Source organism: Panthera leo, chromosome E2 (genome assembly GCF_018350215.1).
Source record: "Panthera leo isolate Ple1 chromosome E2, P.leo_Ple1_pat1.1, whole genome shotgun sequence".
NCBI classification, from domain to species: Eukaryota; Metazoa; Chordata; class Mammalia; order Carnivora; family Felidae; genus Panthera; species Panthera leo.
The window spans coordinates 20,077,794-20,095,466 of record NC_056693.1 but is presented as its reverse complement, the minus strand read 5'-3'; the positions used below and the strand labels follow the sequence as shown (position 1 = coordinate 20,095,466).

The window sequence follows — 17,673 nt, the reverse complement described above, 5'->3', positions numbered from 1 at the left end:
GGGTGGAAACAGTGCGTAGTCCGTTCTCTTATTGGTCGGATCACACGTTGATCTTTGACGCCATAGCTTATCCGACGCCGTGGGAGGCGGAGGGCGGGCAGGATGAAAAACTGGTCCGCTCGCCGAAGGGAACCCGGAAGTGGGGCGCGGCAAGTAAAGGTGCAGGATCCTCTGGCTGTGGTTGAGGTGGGGTCTAGCTGGGCTCGGCCCCCGCCCAGGACCGGACTGAGGAGCCACCACCCAGACGGAGCGGGGGTATCAGGACCCAGCAGGTGACGGGATTGAGGGAGGCGGCTACCAAGACAGGAATCTCCTGGGTTTTAGATTTTGGGAAATAATCCAGTCTTTTAAAGAACAGCGCAGATGGGCTCCTGCCATAGAGGTCCCGGCTTTCAGTGGAACGTGGGGCCGTGTGCAGGAAAGCCAGCTCAAATTCCGTCTTCTGTTTTTTTTTTTTTTTTTTTTTTTTTTTTTAAATCAGATCGAGACAGCCGATGGCTAGGAACGCGCCTGAGGGCACAGGTCCCATGCACGTGCCTTTTGGGCATATTGTGGCCAACACGAAATGGCGCGGATCGAAGCTCCTGCAGGGGATGCAAGGTCGGTGGGCTGCCCTGTGCAAAAGCCCTCTTCTAAACTTTTTAAAAACGTCCTACCTACTGTCGCCTTTCGCCCAGCGCTCACGGTAGTCATTTTTCTTGTCTATGTTCTAAGGGAAAATTAAAATCGTTTTTGAGGATGGCCTGACACCGGTAGATTTTTACGTGTCAAGCAGATCTTGCATTCTTTATGTCACCGAAGCTGATTTGGTGGCAGGAAATGGCTACAGAAAGAGGCTTGTTCAGGTTAGAAACGTAAGTACTGAATGGAAGAAGCTGAAATTGAAAATTGACTTCCACCTGCCTCCCCCGCCCCCCTCCTTTGGAATAACTTCTATAAAACCATTGGCCATTCCAAGCAATCTTGGACTGGTAGTTTTCTTAAACCCCGAAGGTAGTTTTGTTACACAGGGGTTTACTGTTTTTTTCTTCCTCTGAAGTCCAGTAATCTTCAAGGGATCGTGATAGTTGAAAAAACGCAGATGAGTGAACAGTACTTCTCGGCCATACAGAAGTTTACTGTGCTGGACCTTGGGATGGTGTTGCTTCCAGTGACCAGCCAGATGGAAGCGTCCTGCCTTATTATCCAGTTAGTAAGTACTGATTCCCACTCCTCTGCAGGAACGCTGCCTTACAGACTATCACCTGACCTTCCTGGATCTTTTACTCTAGGTGCCGCACTTGTTATGGTTGCCATCCATCAATCCAGTCTAAAGGAATCCTTATTCACCCTTGGTCAACTGCAGCCAGAAGCACATGATCCTTTTTTTTTTTTTTTTTTTTTTCAGCCTGGTTCTCCATTGTCCTCACTGATTATTCAGCTTGGCTGTACTATTTCGACTTGGCTGTACTTTAGAATTTCCTGGGAAGCTTTTAATGTTTATTTATTTTTTGAGAGACAGAATCCAAAGCGGACTCTGGCTGACTGCAGAGAGCCCTATGCAGGGCTTGAACTCACAAACTGTGAGATCACAACCTGAGCCGAAGTCCCACGCGTAACCGAGCCACCCAGGCGCCCAAGAATTTCCTGGGAAACTTAAAAAAAAAATTTTTTTTTTAACATTTATTTATTTTTGATAGTGCACAAGCAGGGGAAGGGCAGAGAGAGAGGGAGACACTGCAGGCTCCCAGCTTTTGGCAGACAGCATGATGGGTGTGCTCAACCCATGAACGTGAGATCATGACCTAAGCCAAAGTCAGACATTTAACCAACTGAGCCACCCAGGCACTCCTCCTGGGAAAGTGTTTAAAAACAGTGATACATGAGCCTTACTTCAGACCAATTAAAAATCAGAATGTCAGGGTGGGTCCTGAGCATCAATTTTTGTTGTGTCGTTGAGTTTAAATTTCCCTTTTGATGTGTAGCCAGGGTTGAGAACCGAATTGAAATAATGTAGGCAGCCCCGTGTAGTTCACAGAGCCCTCTCCCATCTGTGCCACATGCCCTCCTTCATTGTTCTTCCCTTGATGGGATGCTATTGTCTGCCTTCCTGTATCCATTGCTAACTGAAGACTGGGTTTCTTCTTTGACAGACAAGATTTCTCCCGGTCCTGTATCAAGCAGGTCCAGTTTAGGTTTAATTTAATCCCATACAACTGAATCGTTTATTAGTGAACGATAGGAAGATGTTTGAGCTCCTCAAGAGTATGTTTTCATTGCTTTATCCTAAGCATTCTGAAAGTTTAAGTTTTTTAATTTAATTTTTTTTTAAATTTACATCCAAATTAGCATATAGTGCAACAATGATTTCAGGAGTAGATTCCTTAATGCGCCTTACCCATTTAGTTCATCCCCCTTCCCACAACCCCTCCAGGAACCCTCTGTTTGTTCTCCGTATTTAAGTCTCTTATGTTTTGTCCCCCTCCCTGTTTTTATATTACTTTTGTTTCCCTTCCCTTATGTTCATCTGTTTTGTCTCTTAAAGTCCTGATATGAGTGAAGTCATATGATTTTTGTCTTTCTCTGACTAATTTCACTTAGCATAATACCCTACAGTTCCATCCACGTAGTTGCAAATGGCAAGATTTCATTCTTTTTGATTGCCAAGTAATACTCCTGTGTGTGTGTGTGTGTGTGTGTGTGTGTGTGTTTACACACCTTCTTTATCCATTCATCCATTGATGGACATTTGGGCTCTTTCCATACTTTGGCTATTGTTGATAGTGCTGCTATAAACATGGGGGTGCAGGTGTCCCTTCGAAACAGCACACCTGTATCCCGTGGATAAATACCTAGTAGTGCAATTGCTGGGTCATAGGGTAGTTCTATTTTTAGTTTTTTGAGGAACGTCCATACTGTTTTCCAGAGTGGCTGCACCAACAACATCTCTTGTTGCCGAGTTGTTAATGTTAGCCATTCTGACTGCTGTGAGGTGGTATCTCATTGTGGTTCTGATTTGTATTTCCCTGATGATGTATGATGTGGAGCATTTTTTCATGTGTCGGTTGGCCATCTGGATGTCTTCTTTGGAGAAGTGTCTATTCATGTCTTTTGCCCATTTCTTCACTGGATTATTTGTGTTTTGGGTGTTGAGTTTGATAAGTTCTTTATAGATTTTGGATACTAACCCTGTATCTGATATGTCATTTGCAAGTATCTTCTCCCATTCTTTCGGTTGCCTTTTAGTTTTGCTGATTGTTTCCTTTGCTGTGCGGAAACTTTTTATTTTGATGAGGTCCCAGTAGTTCATTTTTGCTTTTGTTTCCCTTGCCTCTGGAGACGTGTTGAGTAAGAAGTTGCTGCGGCCAAGATCAAAGAGGTTTTTGCCTGCTTTCTCCTCAAGGATTTTGATGGCTTCCTGTCTTACATTGAGGTCTTTCATCCATTTGAGTTTATTTTTGTGTATGGTGTAAGAAAGTGGTCCAGGTTCATTCTTCTGCATGTCGCTGTCCAGTTTTCCCAGCACCACTTGCTGAAGAGACAAAATGGAATAAAGACAGCTTTATTCCATTGGATATTCCTTGGATATTCTGCCTTGTCAAAGATTAGGTGGCCATATGGTTGTGGGTCCATATCAGGGTTCACTATTCTGTTCCATTGATCCAAGTGTCTGTTCTTGTGCCAGTACCATACTGTCTTGATGATTACAGCTTTGTAGTACAGCTTGAAGTCCAGGATTGTGATGCCTCCTACTTTGGTTTTCTTTTTCAAGATTGCTTTGGCTATTTGGGGTCTTTTCTGGTTCTATACAAATTTTAGGATTGTTTGTTCTAGCTCTGTGAAGAATGCTGGTGTTATTTTGATAGGGATTGATTGCATTGAATATGTAGATTGCTTTGGGTAGTATCAACATTTTAACAATATTTATTCTTCCTATCCAGGAGCATGGAATCTTTTTCAATTTTTTTGTGTCTTGTTCAGTTTCTTTCATAAGCTTTCTATAGTTTTCAGTGTATAGATTTTTCACCTCTTTGGTTACATTTATTCCTAGGTATTTTATGTTTTTGGTGCAATTGTAAATGGGATCGATTCCTTGATTTCTCTTTCTGTTGCTTCATTGTTGGTGGATAGGAATGCAGTTGATTTCTGTGTATTGATTTTATATATCCTGCAACTTTGCTGAATTCATGAATCAGTTCTAGCAGTTTTTTGGTGGAAAATTTTGGGTTTTCCATATAGAGTATCATGTCATCTGTGAAGAGTGAAAGTTTGACCTCGTGCTGGCTGATTTGGATGCCTTTTATTTCTTTGTGTTGTCTGATTGCAGAGGCTAAGACTTCCAATACTATGTTGAATAACAGTGGCAAGAGTGGACATCCCTGTCTTGTTCCTGACCTTAGAGGGAAAGTTCTCAGTTTTTCCCTATTGAGGATGATATTAGCATTGGGTCGTTCATATATGAACTCAAGGTATGATCTTTCTATCCCTGCTTTCTTGAGGGTTTTTATCAACAAAGGATGCTGTATTTTGTCAAATGCTTTCTTTGCATCTATTGAGAGGATCATATGGTTCTTGTCCTTTCTTTTACTGATGTGATGAATCATGTGAATTGTTTTGCAGATACTGAACCAGCCCTGCATCCCAGGTATAAATCCCAGTTGGTCGTGGTGAATAATTTTTTTAATGTATTGTTGGATCCAGCTGGTTAATATCTTGTTGAGGATTTTTGCATCCATGTTCATCAGGGAAATTGGTCTGTAGTTCTCCTTTTTAGTGGGGTCTCAGTCTGGTTTTGGAATCAAGGTAATGCTGGCCTCATAGAAAGAGTTTGGAAGTTTTCCTTCCATTTCTATTTTTTGGAACAGCTTCAAGAGAATAAGTGTTAACTCTTTCTTAAATGTTTGGTAGAATTCCCCTGGGAAGCCATCTGGCCCTAGACTCTTGTTTTTTGGGAGATTTTTGATTACTAATTCAATTTCTTTCCTTGTTATGGGTCTGTTCAAATTTTCTATTTCTTCCTGTTTCACTTTTGGTAGTGTATATGTCTCTAGGAATTTGTCCATTTCTTCCAGATTGCCCATTTTATTGGCATATAATTGCTCATAATATTCTCTTATTGTTATTATTTCTGCTGTGTTGGTTGTGATCTCTCCTCTTTCATTCTTGATTTTATTTGGGTCCTTTCCTTTTTCTTTTTGATCAAACTGGCTAGTGGCTTATCAATTTTGTTAATTCTTTCAGAGAACCAGCTTCTGGTTTCACTGATCTGTTTTACTGTTTTTTTGGTTTTGATAGCATTAATTTCTGCTCTAACCTTTATTATTTCCTGTTTTCTGCTGGTTTTGGGTTTTATTTGCTGTTCTTTTTCCAGTTCTTTAAGGCATAAGGTTAGGTTGTATATCTGAGATCTTTCTTCCTTCTTTAGGAAGGCCTGGATTGCTATATACTTTCCTAGTATGACCGCCTTTCCTGCATCCCAGAGGTTTTGGGTTGTGGTGTTATCATTTTCACTGGCTTCCATGAACTTTTTAATTTCCTCTTTAACTTCTTGGTTGGCCCATTCATTCTTTAGTAGGATGTTCTTTAGTCTCCAGTATTTGTTACCTTTCCAAATTTTTTCTTGTGGTTGATTTCAAGTTTCATAGCGTTGTGGTCTGAAAATATGCACGGTATGATCTCGATCTTTTTGTACTTGCTGAGGGCCGATTTGTGTCCCAGTATATGTGGTCTATTCTGGAGAACGTTCCATGTGCACTGGAGAAGAATATATATTCTGCTGCTTTAGGATGAAATGTTCTGAATATATCTGTTAAGTCCATCTGGTCCAGTGTGTCACTCAAAGCCATTGGTTCCTTGTTGATTTTTTGATTAGATGATCTGTCCATTGCTGTGAGTTGGGTGTTGAAGTCTCCTACCCTACCATTATGGTATTACTATCGATGAGTTTCATTATGTTTGTGATTAATTGATTTATATATTTGGGTGCTTCCACATTTGGTGCATAAATGTTTACAATTGCTAGGTTTTCTTGGTGGATAGACCCCTTAATTATGATATAATGCCCTTCTTCATCACTTGATACAGTCTTTATTTGAAAGTCTAGATTGTCTTGATAGAAGTATGGCTACTCTGGCTTTCTTTTGTTGACCATTAGCATGATAGATAGTTCTCCATCCCCTTACTTTTAATCTGAAGGTGTCTTTAGGTCTAAAGTGGGTCTCTTGTAAACAGCAGGGATGGATCTTGTTTTCTTATGCATTCTGTTACCCTGTGTCTTGATTGGAGCATTGAGTCCATTGATGTTTAGAGCGAGTGCTGCTGAATTCTGTGGTTCAGGTTGTGCAGATTGTTCTGTTAATCCTCAGATCAGTTTTCTAGGTGTGCAGGATGGTTTAGTGTTGGTCTAGCTGTATTTCATGGACGCAAGACACACAAAAAACTTCCCATGCTGTTCTGCCATCTTGGCTCCTCCCCCTGAAAGTCTAAATTTTAATAAATTTTTATCTCTTACTCCTTTGTGTACTCAATATGGTTTATTTTTCAGTAATTTTTCTGGGGCTCCTGGGTCGCTCAGTCGGTTAAGTATCAGACTCGATTTCAGCTCAGGTCATGATCTCATGGTTCATGAGTTCAAGCCCCGTGTCAAGCTTTGTGCTGGCAGTGTGGACCCTGCTTGGGATTCTCTCTCCCCTTCTCTTGTTGTCCCCTCCCCTGCTTGTGTTCTTTCTCTCTCTCAAAAAAAAAAATTTGCAAAAATAATAATTTTTTATGTCTGAAAAATTAGATTTGTGGTATATGAAAACATTTGTAGTGGTAAGTCAAACTGAACCAAATGGAAAAAAAGTAAAACTAAATTTCTATCAACCTTTAAGAGAACTGCCAGTCCTCTAGAGGGTGCTCACATGCTTTTCCTTTACTTTCTGATTAGGTTCAAGAACAAACCAAAGAGCCCAGTAAGAACCCTTTCCTCAGTAAGAAACGGACTCTGATGCCTGAGCTATCCCTCCTTCGAACTGTGCAGCAGATCCCAGGAGTTGGAAAAGTTAAAGCCCCTCTTCTGCTTCAGAAGTTCCCAAGTATCCAGCAACTCAGTAATGCTTCCATCAGAGAACTGGAGCCAGTGGTTGGACAGGCAGTGGCACAGCACATTCATGCCTTCTTCACACAGCCCAGGTGACAGCTCTTCCCGCAGCCAGGAGCTAGAGCATCTTGTTTTCTTTGCATATTTAAAAATTGAGAACAAAGAAATCTCCTTTCACTGCAACTAATGAAAGATGAGGTGAGGCCTGAATGGAAGCTGCCAGTTGCCCTGCCCTGTTCTCTGGGTTCAGGCGTTTAAGAGAGTGGAGTTAGTGGGCTCTAGGTAGCCCGGCTCTCATCCTGCTAGTGAAAGACGGCCCACTGGGGGGCACCTGGCTGGCTCACGGGTAGAGCATGCCAATCCTGATCTCAGGGTTGTGAGTTCGAGTCCCACGTTGGATATAGAGAGTACTTAAAAATAAAGTCTTTAAAAAAGAGAGAGAGAGAGCCCATGGGGATCTTCCTAAAAGAGTTTAAATTGGGACTCTCAAATTCAGCAAAAAGCCAGCCTGGGCAGATTTTAACATATGACCTTGACCTTGTCTAGCATGGAAAAGTCTAATCAAGTTTCAGAAGGTAGAAGTGACCTTCTAAAGGAAACAAAGCTACAATGAAGCACTATGCTGTGTACCATAAGCCTCTTGTTCCTGGTGACAGGCCCAGTGTTCTTCCAGTCTAGTCTTAATATCACTATGTTTTGAGGGTGCTGCCAGTGTAAACAAACAGTTGTACTGCCTTTTTTTTCCTTCCTTTCCCCTCCCTCCAACCCTCCTTCCCCCTTCCTGGTAGCCACAGTTTGTTTATAGCCACGGAGCATGCCTTCTGAACACAGCCTGGAGTTTGGAAGTCCCTTTTAAAGATAAAAAGCCAGTGTGTATGAGAGGGGTAAAGAATGTGTTTGCAAATGTATAGCCCAACAGTGGGAAGATAGGAAATGGAAAATGGCAGGGGCAGGTGCATCCAGAGAGGAGAGCTAGTGGTGGGGATCAAAAGGTATAATCAGCCACTCAAAAAATAAATGCAATTAAAGATGCACATATGTTTTCAAAGATGCTGAGATAACCTGAAAGCTCCCTAAATCCTGTTTTGTGGTGTCAGTCATTATTAAAAAAAAAAAAAAAAAAGACGAACAACAGGAAAGTTTTGTGCGTTAGGGTAGAAACTGTTTGAAAGAGGAGTGAAATATAAGTGGGAAAAAATTTAAAAAACATTAATTCAGGCAAATGAATATGTTTATTTAAATATTTATACAAAAATGGCCCTAACAGCAGTGGACAGATACACTTTCCCAAATGTGGTTGCTTCCCTTTTGATATTGCACACTAGAAAATATTTAAGTTCTTATTAATTCTCAAAAATAGATTTCAATGCTTTTTTTTTTTTTTTTTTAGCTATAGAACTTAAACTATGTCAACCGTGAATCCTTACTAGAATCACGGTGTCATCCAACTTGTAAGCAAGAGAGATAGACGGGTAAAAACAAGTCAAACAGAGATTTAAACTAGGATCATTTACACCTTTTACCTGATAAAATGTTTCCAACCCATCTTAGACTCTTAAAATATACAATTATGTACTTCCTACTTTAAACAAACAGAAAAATGTTTTGAGTATCAAACAGTATATCGTCTACCTTGTAGATAGCATCCCCGTCTAACACTGCTACTGTGTTAGCAGCTGGTTAATGACATCAAACCAGAAGCAACAATGCTCCCAGATTGTGTGGTTTGTTTTTGTCTAGTAAGTTGTGACAAATTTGGCACTAGACTTTATCTGGAAATAGCATTCATATTACATAGAAATAATCATAAAATCTTGTCGTTTCAGATTCACAAATTCCCCTTAGGAAGCAGTTGTTTGGAACACTTCTGAGTTATATTACCTTAGTCAATCGTTATAATCCCTTGACCTGCCTTAATTGGGGGGGGGTCATCTGAATTCTGAGTTAAGGAACGATCTGTTACCTAAGCCTGGACACGATGACAAGTAGGACAGCAGCAGAGGTAACCCCCTTTAATTCAGATAGTAACAACAAGCTGTAACTGTAGCCATTAAAAATAGCCGTACTTTCAACGCTGTTCTATTTACAATACTTTATATAATAAATAACTTGCAGCAATATGGTGACCCCCCCCACCCGAAATTTCTAGAGGTTTCTTGTGACTTGCATTCACGAAGACCTACCAGTTGTAAGTTTACCCAGTGAGAAAAGGAGATTTGCGAATATTGAGACACTTTCTATTGTGGCACAAATAGGAAGGCGTGGTCAGCACCAGAGACGTTGGCGTTAGGAGCCTGAACGTTTCTGTTTGCTCACGTTAGTACAGAGAACTATCCGAGTTGAGAAGGCTGAAGGGCGAGGGGAGCTTCTTCTTGACCTGAGGCCTCGCAACCCCAACCGACGGGAGGCACAAGGTGCTGGCTGACTTCTGTCTGTTCTTGTTGGTGCCCCAACTCAAAAAAGAAAGCTTCTTCGAGATTTTCTTGGTTTTATCAGTTTTGTCATCATCGTCTATGGCTAAGCAGATCATAGAGTAGGTTTTCTGCATGCCCACAGAGTACGTCGCACACTTATTATGCTGCGCATAGGAAAGAAGAAAAATGGTGTTAGAAACCCTCCAGACAGCTGCTAAACAATTGATGGCAAAATTCTGCTCTTACGGCATCTTCTCGGCAATTAAGCTGATGTAATTCTGAAACCCAGGTGACTGACACTTACATAGGATTAGGTTCTTAAAAACAAGAACAATTGTTTTTTTCTTTTTAGTTTTTTAACATTTATTCATTTTTGAGAGATGGAGAGAGACAGAGCGTGAGTGGGGCAGGGGCAAAGAGAGAGGAGGCACAGAATCCGAAACAGGCTCCAGGTTCTGAGCTGTCAGCACCGAGCCCGACGCGGGGCTTGAATACACAAACTGTGCGATCATGAGCTGAGCTGAAGTCGGACGCTCAACCGACTGAGCCACCCAGGTACCCCAAAACAAGGACAATTTTTAAGGAATAGACTCACTAGTAGTAATTTAGGCGAGGGACCACTACTCACTTTTTAAGGTTCTTACTCTATTTGTAAAAGTAATACATGCTCATGGCCAACAATATGGAAATGTATATACCGAACAGAAGGTATCCCTCCTACCTTGGCTTCCAGGCCTCTCCCTGAAGTAACCACTATTTCTGTTACTCTTTTAGAGATAATGTTCATATACAGGTATTGTGTGCACATACTAGTGACCATTGTCCTTCCTTAAAAGGAATACGTGACCCACCGGTCTGCCTCTTGCTTTCTTCACCTAATGAACACTGGACTTCAGTCCAGGCTAGCCAGTGTAAATCAACTCCGTTCTCTTGACCATCTAGAATCCATGGTGACGATGCTAATTAGCTTTTCCCCCTATCTTTTAAACGGATGAAATAAATATACATAACAGAAAACTGACCATTTTAACCACATTAAAGGGTACAGTTTGGTGGCACGGAGCACATTCACACGGTTGTTCAGCCATCCCCACCAACCGTCTCCAGAACGCTTTCATCTTCCCCAGTTGAAACTCTGTACCCAGAAGCACTACTATCAACTTTTAAAAGATTGCGCAGGGCTCACTTAAGACATCTGAAGATGCTTGCTTTCTGTAACCTTCCATGCGGGTTATCACCTGCTTCGAAGGTCCGCCTGACATTGAGGTTGCTAAGTTCAAGTGTTTACTGAACATCTACTATGTTCCAGGCACTGGGATCAGGCCTTTAAATATACATACAACATATCTAAAGTGGTGGGGTACACTGTTCATAATAGAAATCGGGATTTGAGAGATGGGACGATAAAGAAGGGTATTCACTCTGGAGTCTGGCTCCTTTGGATGAAGATACCTCTTTTCTATAAAACTGCCATTTAATCCCTCCATACTCTACAAGACATACACACTACACACTGTTTTTAATGAAAACCAATAACAAACCATCCTGGATGTAGATGTGATGCTCGCAAACATTTTTCAACTTTAACCTGCTTAGACTCCATTATCCATCTTTACAACCACTGCCTTACAGACTCCCTCTCCTCTGCCATAGTTCAACCAACAAATGCCAAGTCTAGTGAAACTCTACCCTCTGCCTCCCCCCAGGCCTGCACTCAAATGGCTGCATGTTACTGGGGAACAGCCACCGAGCCAGCTGGCATCCCTTGGCGTTCTAACCCTGACCCCAAACCCCTACTGGGCACCTCAATCCCTAGCACATTATTCTACCAATTTCATTCCTTCTGGAGGTCTCCTGACGCCCCACACACGTCCTCCTGATACTGCGTTACCTTAATAGCATCTGCCCCTGAAGACCAGTTCTGTGCGCCTGGATCTCCCCCGCCCTCTGGGTGTGCCTTCCTTCCTGCACTCCTGCCTCCCGGCACACAGTTGCTGTGTTATCTATATACACCTACACCACCACCGCCTTTGAAAAGCTTCCCTTTTTCCTATGTCCCCCTCCCAGATTGCACCCCAATGTCTGCCCCCTTTCTGCCATTCCCTTTTTGTCTTGGCCTCCAGCAGCATGCTCCCCACTGCCCATCCCAAATATTCCTGGGGCACCCCCCTGACTCACAGCATTAACGGAGCCCAGTCTGAAACCACTGCACCCGTCCCACTTTATACCAATGAGGAAACAGTCCTAAGGAGGGTAGTAACCTGCCGAAGGCCACACAGCTGGTTAGTAGCAGACAGAGCCTGATTCCAGGGCTGGGGTCTCTGCTACATCAGTAGTATTCCAAATAACGCTCCACGGAGGAGTGCCGGGGGTCCCCACAATTCAGAGAGTGGGGGAGCAGGTCACCAGTCCAACCAGGGCATGGGCTTTATTGTTCTCATTATCTGGTTGTGTTTGAAGCAAAAGCAATTAAAAACAGCGCTCAGTTGCTATTGTCTAAGGCCTTGCGGGTGAAAAGAATAACTATCACGGTTATTAAACACCTATTGTGAATGGAAATGCATCCCATGCTGGCACTGCCCCCCACCCCCGCCCCATTTTCCTGCAGCTCAGAACCATTCCCTGAGGCCTAAGGTCAGTCATTCCACTGGCAGTAAAGCCAGAAGTCCATTCCAGCACGTCTGAGTCTCGAATCCTTGCTTTTCTACCCCGACCTCAGCACTTTCATGGGCCTGGTTCAAAGTTATAGGATGGAAAGATAAGCCCTTCTCCTTGTACAGCTACGTCTTGTGCTGTGCAACTCCCCACCACCATCACGACATCTCTGGTCCTGAGCCCAGCTCTTTTATTTATCCTTCTTTTGGACAAACTTCTTTTGTTTCTGGTTGGGACCCTGATCCCTTGTCCTGCAATTCTATGGATCTGCCCCTAAAAACTCCATTTCTCATGATCCCTTCTCCAAGATGCTCACTGAGTCCCTCGACTTCATCTTCTTTCATTTTTAAATGGAGACCTAATTCACGTACCATAAAATTCACCACTTTAACACCATTCTGTGGTTTTGAGCATATTCAGGGTTGTGGAACCACCGTGGGATTTCAGAACGTGTCCTTGCCCTCCAGAAAGCAACCCTGTACCCATCAGTAGTTATTCCCCATTCCCTGACACCCAACCCCTGGCAACCGCTAGTCTACATTGTGTTTCTGTGGATTAGCCTGTTCTGGACGTTTCTTATCAAAGGAATCACAGGATCCATTCACTCTCCAGCCCTCGCTAATCAGGGTTCTGTTGCCATCTCTCCATGAAAAGTGTCCTTTTGTCCGGCTGCCAAATAATAATAGACACGGCTCCGCCTCCCTCCCTCTCCACCTCTTAACTGTATCCTACACAACCAACCGTTCTCTCCTTGATTCCAGAAACTTCTTTATCCTATCTCTCCGAATGCTCCCTCGCAACTTCCTTTGCTACCACTTCTCTTCTAACTGACCTCCAGATGCCTGCGGTGTCTCGTGGATTAGTCCTTGACCCTCAGACCCTCGTGGGCAATTCCATTTAGTCTCTGAACGGCTTTAAATGTTCTATGTTGGTGGCTCTATGTTGGTGATTCTCAGATATTTCTAGGTCTGACTTTTCTCCCTTGCACTGAAGATTTGAACATCCAGCCGCCTACTTCACATCTACATTTGACGTGTGAAACATTCAAGGTACATCTCTTTGTTTTCTCTCTTCTCTACCTCCCTCGCCCCTGGCCCCCGTTCCCCATCACTACGAAAAAATGGTGCCTTTGTTCAAGCCCCAAACTGAGCGGTCATTTTCCTTTCCATGACGCCTTCTACACAGATCATCTACAAACCCCTGTCAGCTCTACCTACAAAGATACATCTCAGGGGCACGCACCTCCCTCCACCTCTGTCGTCACCCACCCTAGTGTAAGGTGCTCACGTCGCTGGCCCGCACACGTGCTACAGCCAGCTTCCGCTGCGGCCACCCTCCAGGCAACCAGATGTCCTTCTCAAATACACATCACTCCCTTTCTTAAGAGGCTCACTGGCTTCCAAACTCCCACCACTGCCAGTGGGGCCCTGCCTCCCTCGCATCTCATTTCCTGCCACTCCCTCCCTTGTTACCACGTTCCAACTGAGAGGCCTTCTTTCTGTTCCTCTAGCAGAAGCCTCTTCCTGCTACAGGGACTCTGCACCTGTCGATCCCCCTGCCCAGAATGCACCTCTCGCGCCTCCTCAAATGGCTGGCTCATCCCTGTCACTCACGTCTCTGTGCAAGCCCTGCCTAGAGGAGCCTCTCCCCGCCTCCAATCGTTCTGTCGTGATACAGTTTATTTTCTGTACCACACTTGTCAAAAATCACAACCACTTATTTGCTTATTTAGGGCCAGCATTCTGGGGGCAGGGACCTCATCAGCCTGGTTTAGCTGGAGCTCCAACACCCAGGAAGGGCCTACACACAGGATGCCCTGCCAACACCTGAAGAACGAACCCTGTCATAGAGGGAAGAGTCAAAGGCCCATAATTAAATGTGACCAAGTGTGGAAGAGAATGTACACGGTTTCTCCTGCTGAGGGAGCACGAAGGCTATAACTGCACACGTGAATGTGCACAGGCATCAAACACTTCCCAAGATCTCACGGGGAACAGCCAGCACTGCCTCTGACGTGTGGGGAGGGACTTCCACACATCGTCTCGTGCCCTTCTGTAGCATTTGAGTATTTTTTTTTACCATAAGTACATATGACTTTTGTAACAAATAACTTAATCAGAAAAATAAGTGGTTCTTTTATGTACAGCATTTTTTAGTTTTCCAGCGATCTCTGGCCCAGGGTGTCTGGGGCAGGTCACCGATGCAGGCAGGTGGTGGAGGGTCTGCTGACACAGCTGGGGCTGGACTCACACCAACCCCACTCTGCGCTGCTGTTTCCTGTCAGGGTGTGAGCACTCACCATGGACGAGGTGAAGTCCAGAAGGCTCACGACCTTCATCTCCACGTCGTCCTTGCCTTTGCCCTTCAACAATTTCATGACCTCGCTCACCGTCAGCCACTTGCAATCCACGTCTCGAATGGACACAATATAATCCCCTTCCTTGGCTCCTGCCAGCTACACACAGCAGGATTTAAATGAAGGTCAGTGTTCTGTTCATTCCAACCCCTGGATCGGTTCCCAAGTGCATTAACAACACAGGTATTTGCATAAATCTGCTTCAAGACAGCATGCATGAATCCGTTGCTCTCTGGGCGAGTAAGACCCATGAGAGGCCTTTCACACGGTCCGTCTTTTTACAGAGAGGAACCCTAAATTCATTCATACACCCAGATATATTTGTTTGGGCAGCTTTCTTTCTGTTTGGCCTGTTTGCTTGCAAAGATACCAGTAAGTTTTGCTCCCCATCTACGGTGGCACACACTTACCGCAGCAGAGCAGTAAGGGTCCAGGAAGTGGACTTGAACTGGGGAGTTTCCTCTCAAGGTGAACCCCAAATCCCCTTCTTCTGCAGTGAAGTGAATGCTGCGAGGAGGTGTCCATTTCTTGTTCGCCGAAAACACCGACAGGGGGCCCTGCGGAACAGCATCGTTAGGTGCAGGATCCGAAGGCTGAATCAAGCACTTGAAAGCTGAGGGGCTCCTGGCTGGCTCAGGTGGTTAAGCGTCCGACTCTCGATTTCCGCTCAGGTCATGATCTCGCGGTTTGTGAGTTCGAGCCCCATGTCAGGCTCTGGGCTGAGCGCACGGAGCCTGCTTGGGATTCTCTCTCTCCCTCTCTCTGTCCCTCCCCGTTTGCTCACACACTCTCTCTTTCATTTAAAAAAATGAAAGCTACGGGAAATGTCACCTTGTTGTCCTTGCAGATGTCACCTGGCCTTGCTCAGAGACTATTGACAGCGTCTGGGATAATACATGCTACAGCAGTCACATAGGAACATCCAACTGCCATTTTCTCTAAAATATCCAATATATTTTAAAGAAAATGTTCTTTAAAATTTTTTTTTAACATTTATTTATTTTTGAGACAGAGACAGAGCATGAACGGGGGAAGGTCAGAGAGAGAGGGAGACACAGAATCTGAAACAGGTTCCAGGCTCTGAGCTGTCAGCACAGAGCCTGACGCAGGGCTTGAACTCATGGACCACGAGATCATGACCTGAGCCGAAGTCGGATGCTTAACCGACTGAGCCACCCAGGCACCCCTAAAGAAAATGTTCTTTAAAAAGTCATCTTATGGGCACCTGGGTGGTTTGGTTGGTTAACTGTTTGACTTAGGCTCAGGTCATGATCTTGAGGCTTATGAGTTTGAGCCCTGCGTTGGGCTCTGTGCCTGCTTCGGATTCTGTGTCTCCCTCTCTCTCTGTCCCTCCCGTGCTGGCACTCTGTCTCTCTCTCTCTCTCTCTCTCAAACATTAAAAAAAATTTTTTTTTAAAGTCATCTTAACAAAAACTATATCAAGTCTCCAATTAAAAAAAGTATAGTTACCTAAAAATAGCCTTTTATATACTTGCAGCTTATATAAGCTGTCCCCTTGAGTCATCACGGAATAAGCATTCAACATACCAGCTTTTGGAAGAAGTCTGTTGCTGTCACCTTGGAGAACTGTGGCAATATAATTTCAACCTCTTGCTCAGTCTTAGCTGGAAAAGAACATTAGAAGTGAAAGCGTAAATGTTTCTATAATTGAAAGTTATCCTTGAAAACTCAGGTCTAAGTCTTCTCTCTGAAGAGAAGAGGGAGCAAACCTTTCTCCTAGTCACCTGGCCTTCCTCTTGGTCTAGACAAGTGGTACAGAAGAGGGACTGACTGTCAACCCCCTGGCCCAGTGTCAGCTGCACCTTCCATCCGGGCACCTACTGTGAGCCATACCTCACTCTGGGGCTGGGACAGACCAGTGACAATCAAGACACATCCCCTGCCTTCGAGGAGTGTGTTTATATTCTAGCGGACTTCCTTTGGCACTCGGGAAACCCGACCGAGAAGTAGTCTACATTTCAGGGGTGGCTGTTACAGAAGGAAGGACCCAGCACAGAGTCCCGGGTGAGATGAGCTTCCTCCTTTCATCATTAATGTGGGATATGAGGATTTCAGGGGGACGTCGGTTTGCCTGGTTGCGTCCACTGATAGCTTAAATCTCCACCGTCACATTCATGGGACGCTCACGCCAACTCTTACCATGAGGCTAGGCAGTTCCTGACAAAGGATCCCAGAGCAGGCCAAGAATACATGAAGAGCAGTATACAAAGAAAACCTGGGGAAGAAGCCTGGCCCTGCCGAGACAGAACACACCCCTCTATTCACGAGATGGCCCTGTGGCTTCTCACAAAGTGCCTGACTCAGTGTCGGGCTCGGACGGGGTGCTCATCTACTCCCAGAGTGGCACCACCAGCCTTGGGCGGCCTCCCCAGGAGCCGCGCTCCCCCACTCCCTCCATGGAGGTGATGTCTCTACTTCCTGGCCACGCAGTACACTGTGTGGACACGGGGGCCAAGGAAGGAGCCAGTGTCCATGAAGGAGAATCACAGGGCACCATGCCTGCTTCCACCTGCCAGCCTGGTCACCCGGGGCAAAGACTCTGATTTCCCTAAGCCTTTATTGCCTCATCTTTAAGATGAGGGCAATACCAGTGCCTCCCTAAAGAGTTGGAGGAAGAGTTGAAGGAGATTCCGTATATATAGGGTGCTCACTGTTGTGCCTGGCAGACCTCAAGTGCTCAGTAGGTACCAGCCAGCGTTACCACAGACAAGCCCGGGCTCCAGCTTGCGCAGGGCTCCATCTCTCAGGAACTGGTCCCCGGAAATTGGGGTGGAACTTTAACAGACTAGGGACCGAGGTGTAGGAAGTGGGGTGGAAGGAAGTATGGACAAAGGAGGTTCTCTCGATTGGGTCACCTCCCCCCAACTCCTCGAAAGATCCTGTCATCCCTTCACCGTCAAGTCACCTCTCAGAGGGGCCTCCCAACCCCCACCTCCTGGGGCAGAACCGACAACCACCCCCTCTCCCCCCCCCCGCCAAGGGCAGCAACGACTGTCCAAAATGCCTCCATCCTCCTGAGCCCAGGACGGTAATGAATCCCTTGGAAATGCTCAGAAACTGTTGGCGGTGTGTGATCTCACTTGAACTCACAGAAGCAGAGAGAGAACGGTGGGTGACGGTGGGGGCGAGGTAACGTTGGTCCGAGTGTACAAATGTCCTGTCCCGCG

General features: G+C 44.9%; 2 protein-coding genes across 6 annotated transcripts in view; one reads left to right on the top strand and one right to left on the bottom strand.

Annotated features, from left to right (window-relative positions):
- Positions 1–71: 71 nt before the first annotated feature.
- Positions 72–8,444, top strand: FAAP24 (FA core complex associated protein 24). Of its 5 annotated transcripts, none has more exons than XM_042917812.1 (5): positions 72–159; positions 482–600; positions 715–854; positions 1,040–1,192; positions 6,908–8,444. In XM_042917812.1, the coding sequence occupies exons 2-5, from the start codon at positions 495–497 to the stop codon at positions 7,154–7,156; spliced, it is 648 nt and encodes a 215-aa protein (XP_042773746.1). In that variant the 5' UTR covers positions 72–159; positions 482–494; the 3' UTR covers positions 7,157–8,444. The 5 variants fall into 5 exon arrangements, with proteins under 5 accessions (XP_042773746.1, XP_042773745.1, XP_042773749.1 ...); XM_042917811.1 differs by having other exon boundaries at positions 110–272; XM_042917815.1 differs by lacking the exon at positions 715–854 and having other exon boundaries at positions 113–272; positions 1,045–1,192.
- RHPN2 (rhophilin Rho GTPase binding protein 2) overlaps positions 8,413–17,673 on the bottom strand; it is a 58,557-nt gene continuing 49,296 nt past the window's right edge. Inside the window, exons 12-15 of the mRNA XM_042917810.1 lie at positions 16,034–16,110; positions 14,896–15,042; positions 14,429–14,584; positions 8,413–9,638 (exon numbers count right to left, since the gene is read on the bottom strand). Of these exons, the coding sequence (XP_042773744.1) occupies positions 9,378–9,638; positions 14,429–14,584; positions 14,896–15,042; positions 16,034–16,110 (641 nt within the window). The 3' untranslated portion in view covers positions 8,413–9,377. The remainder of the gene's footprint in view (positions 9,639–14,428; positions 14,585–14,895; positions 15,043–16,033; positions 16,111–17,673) is intronic.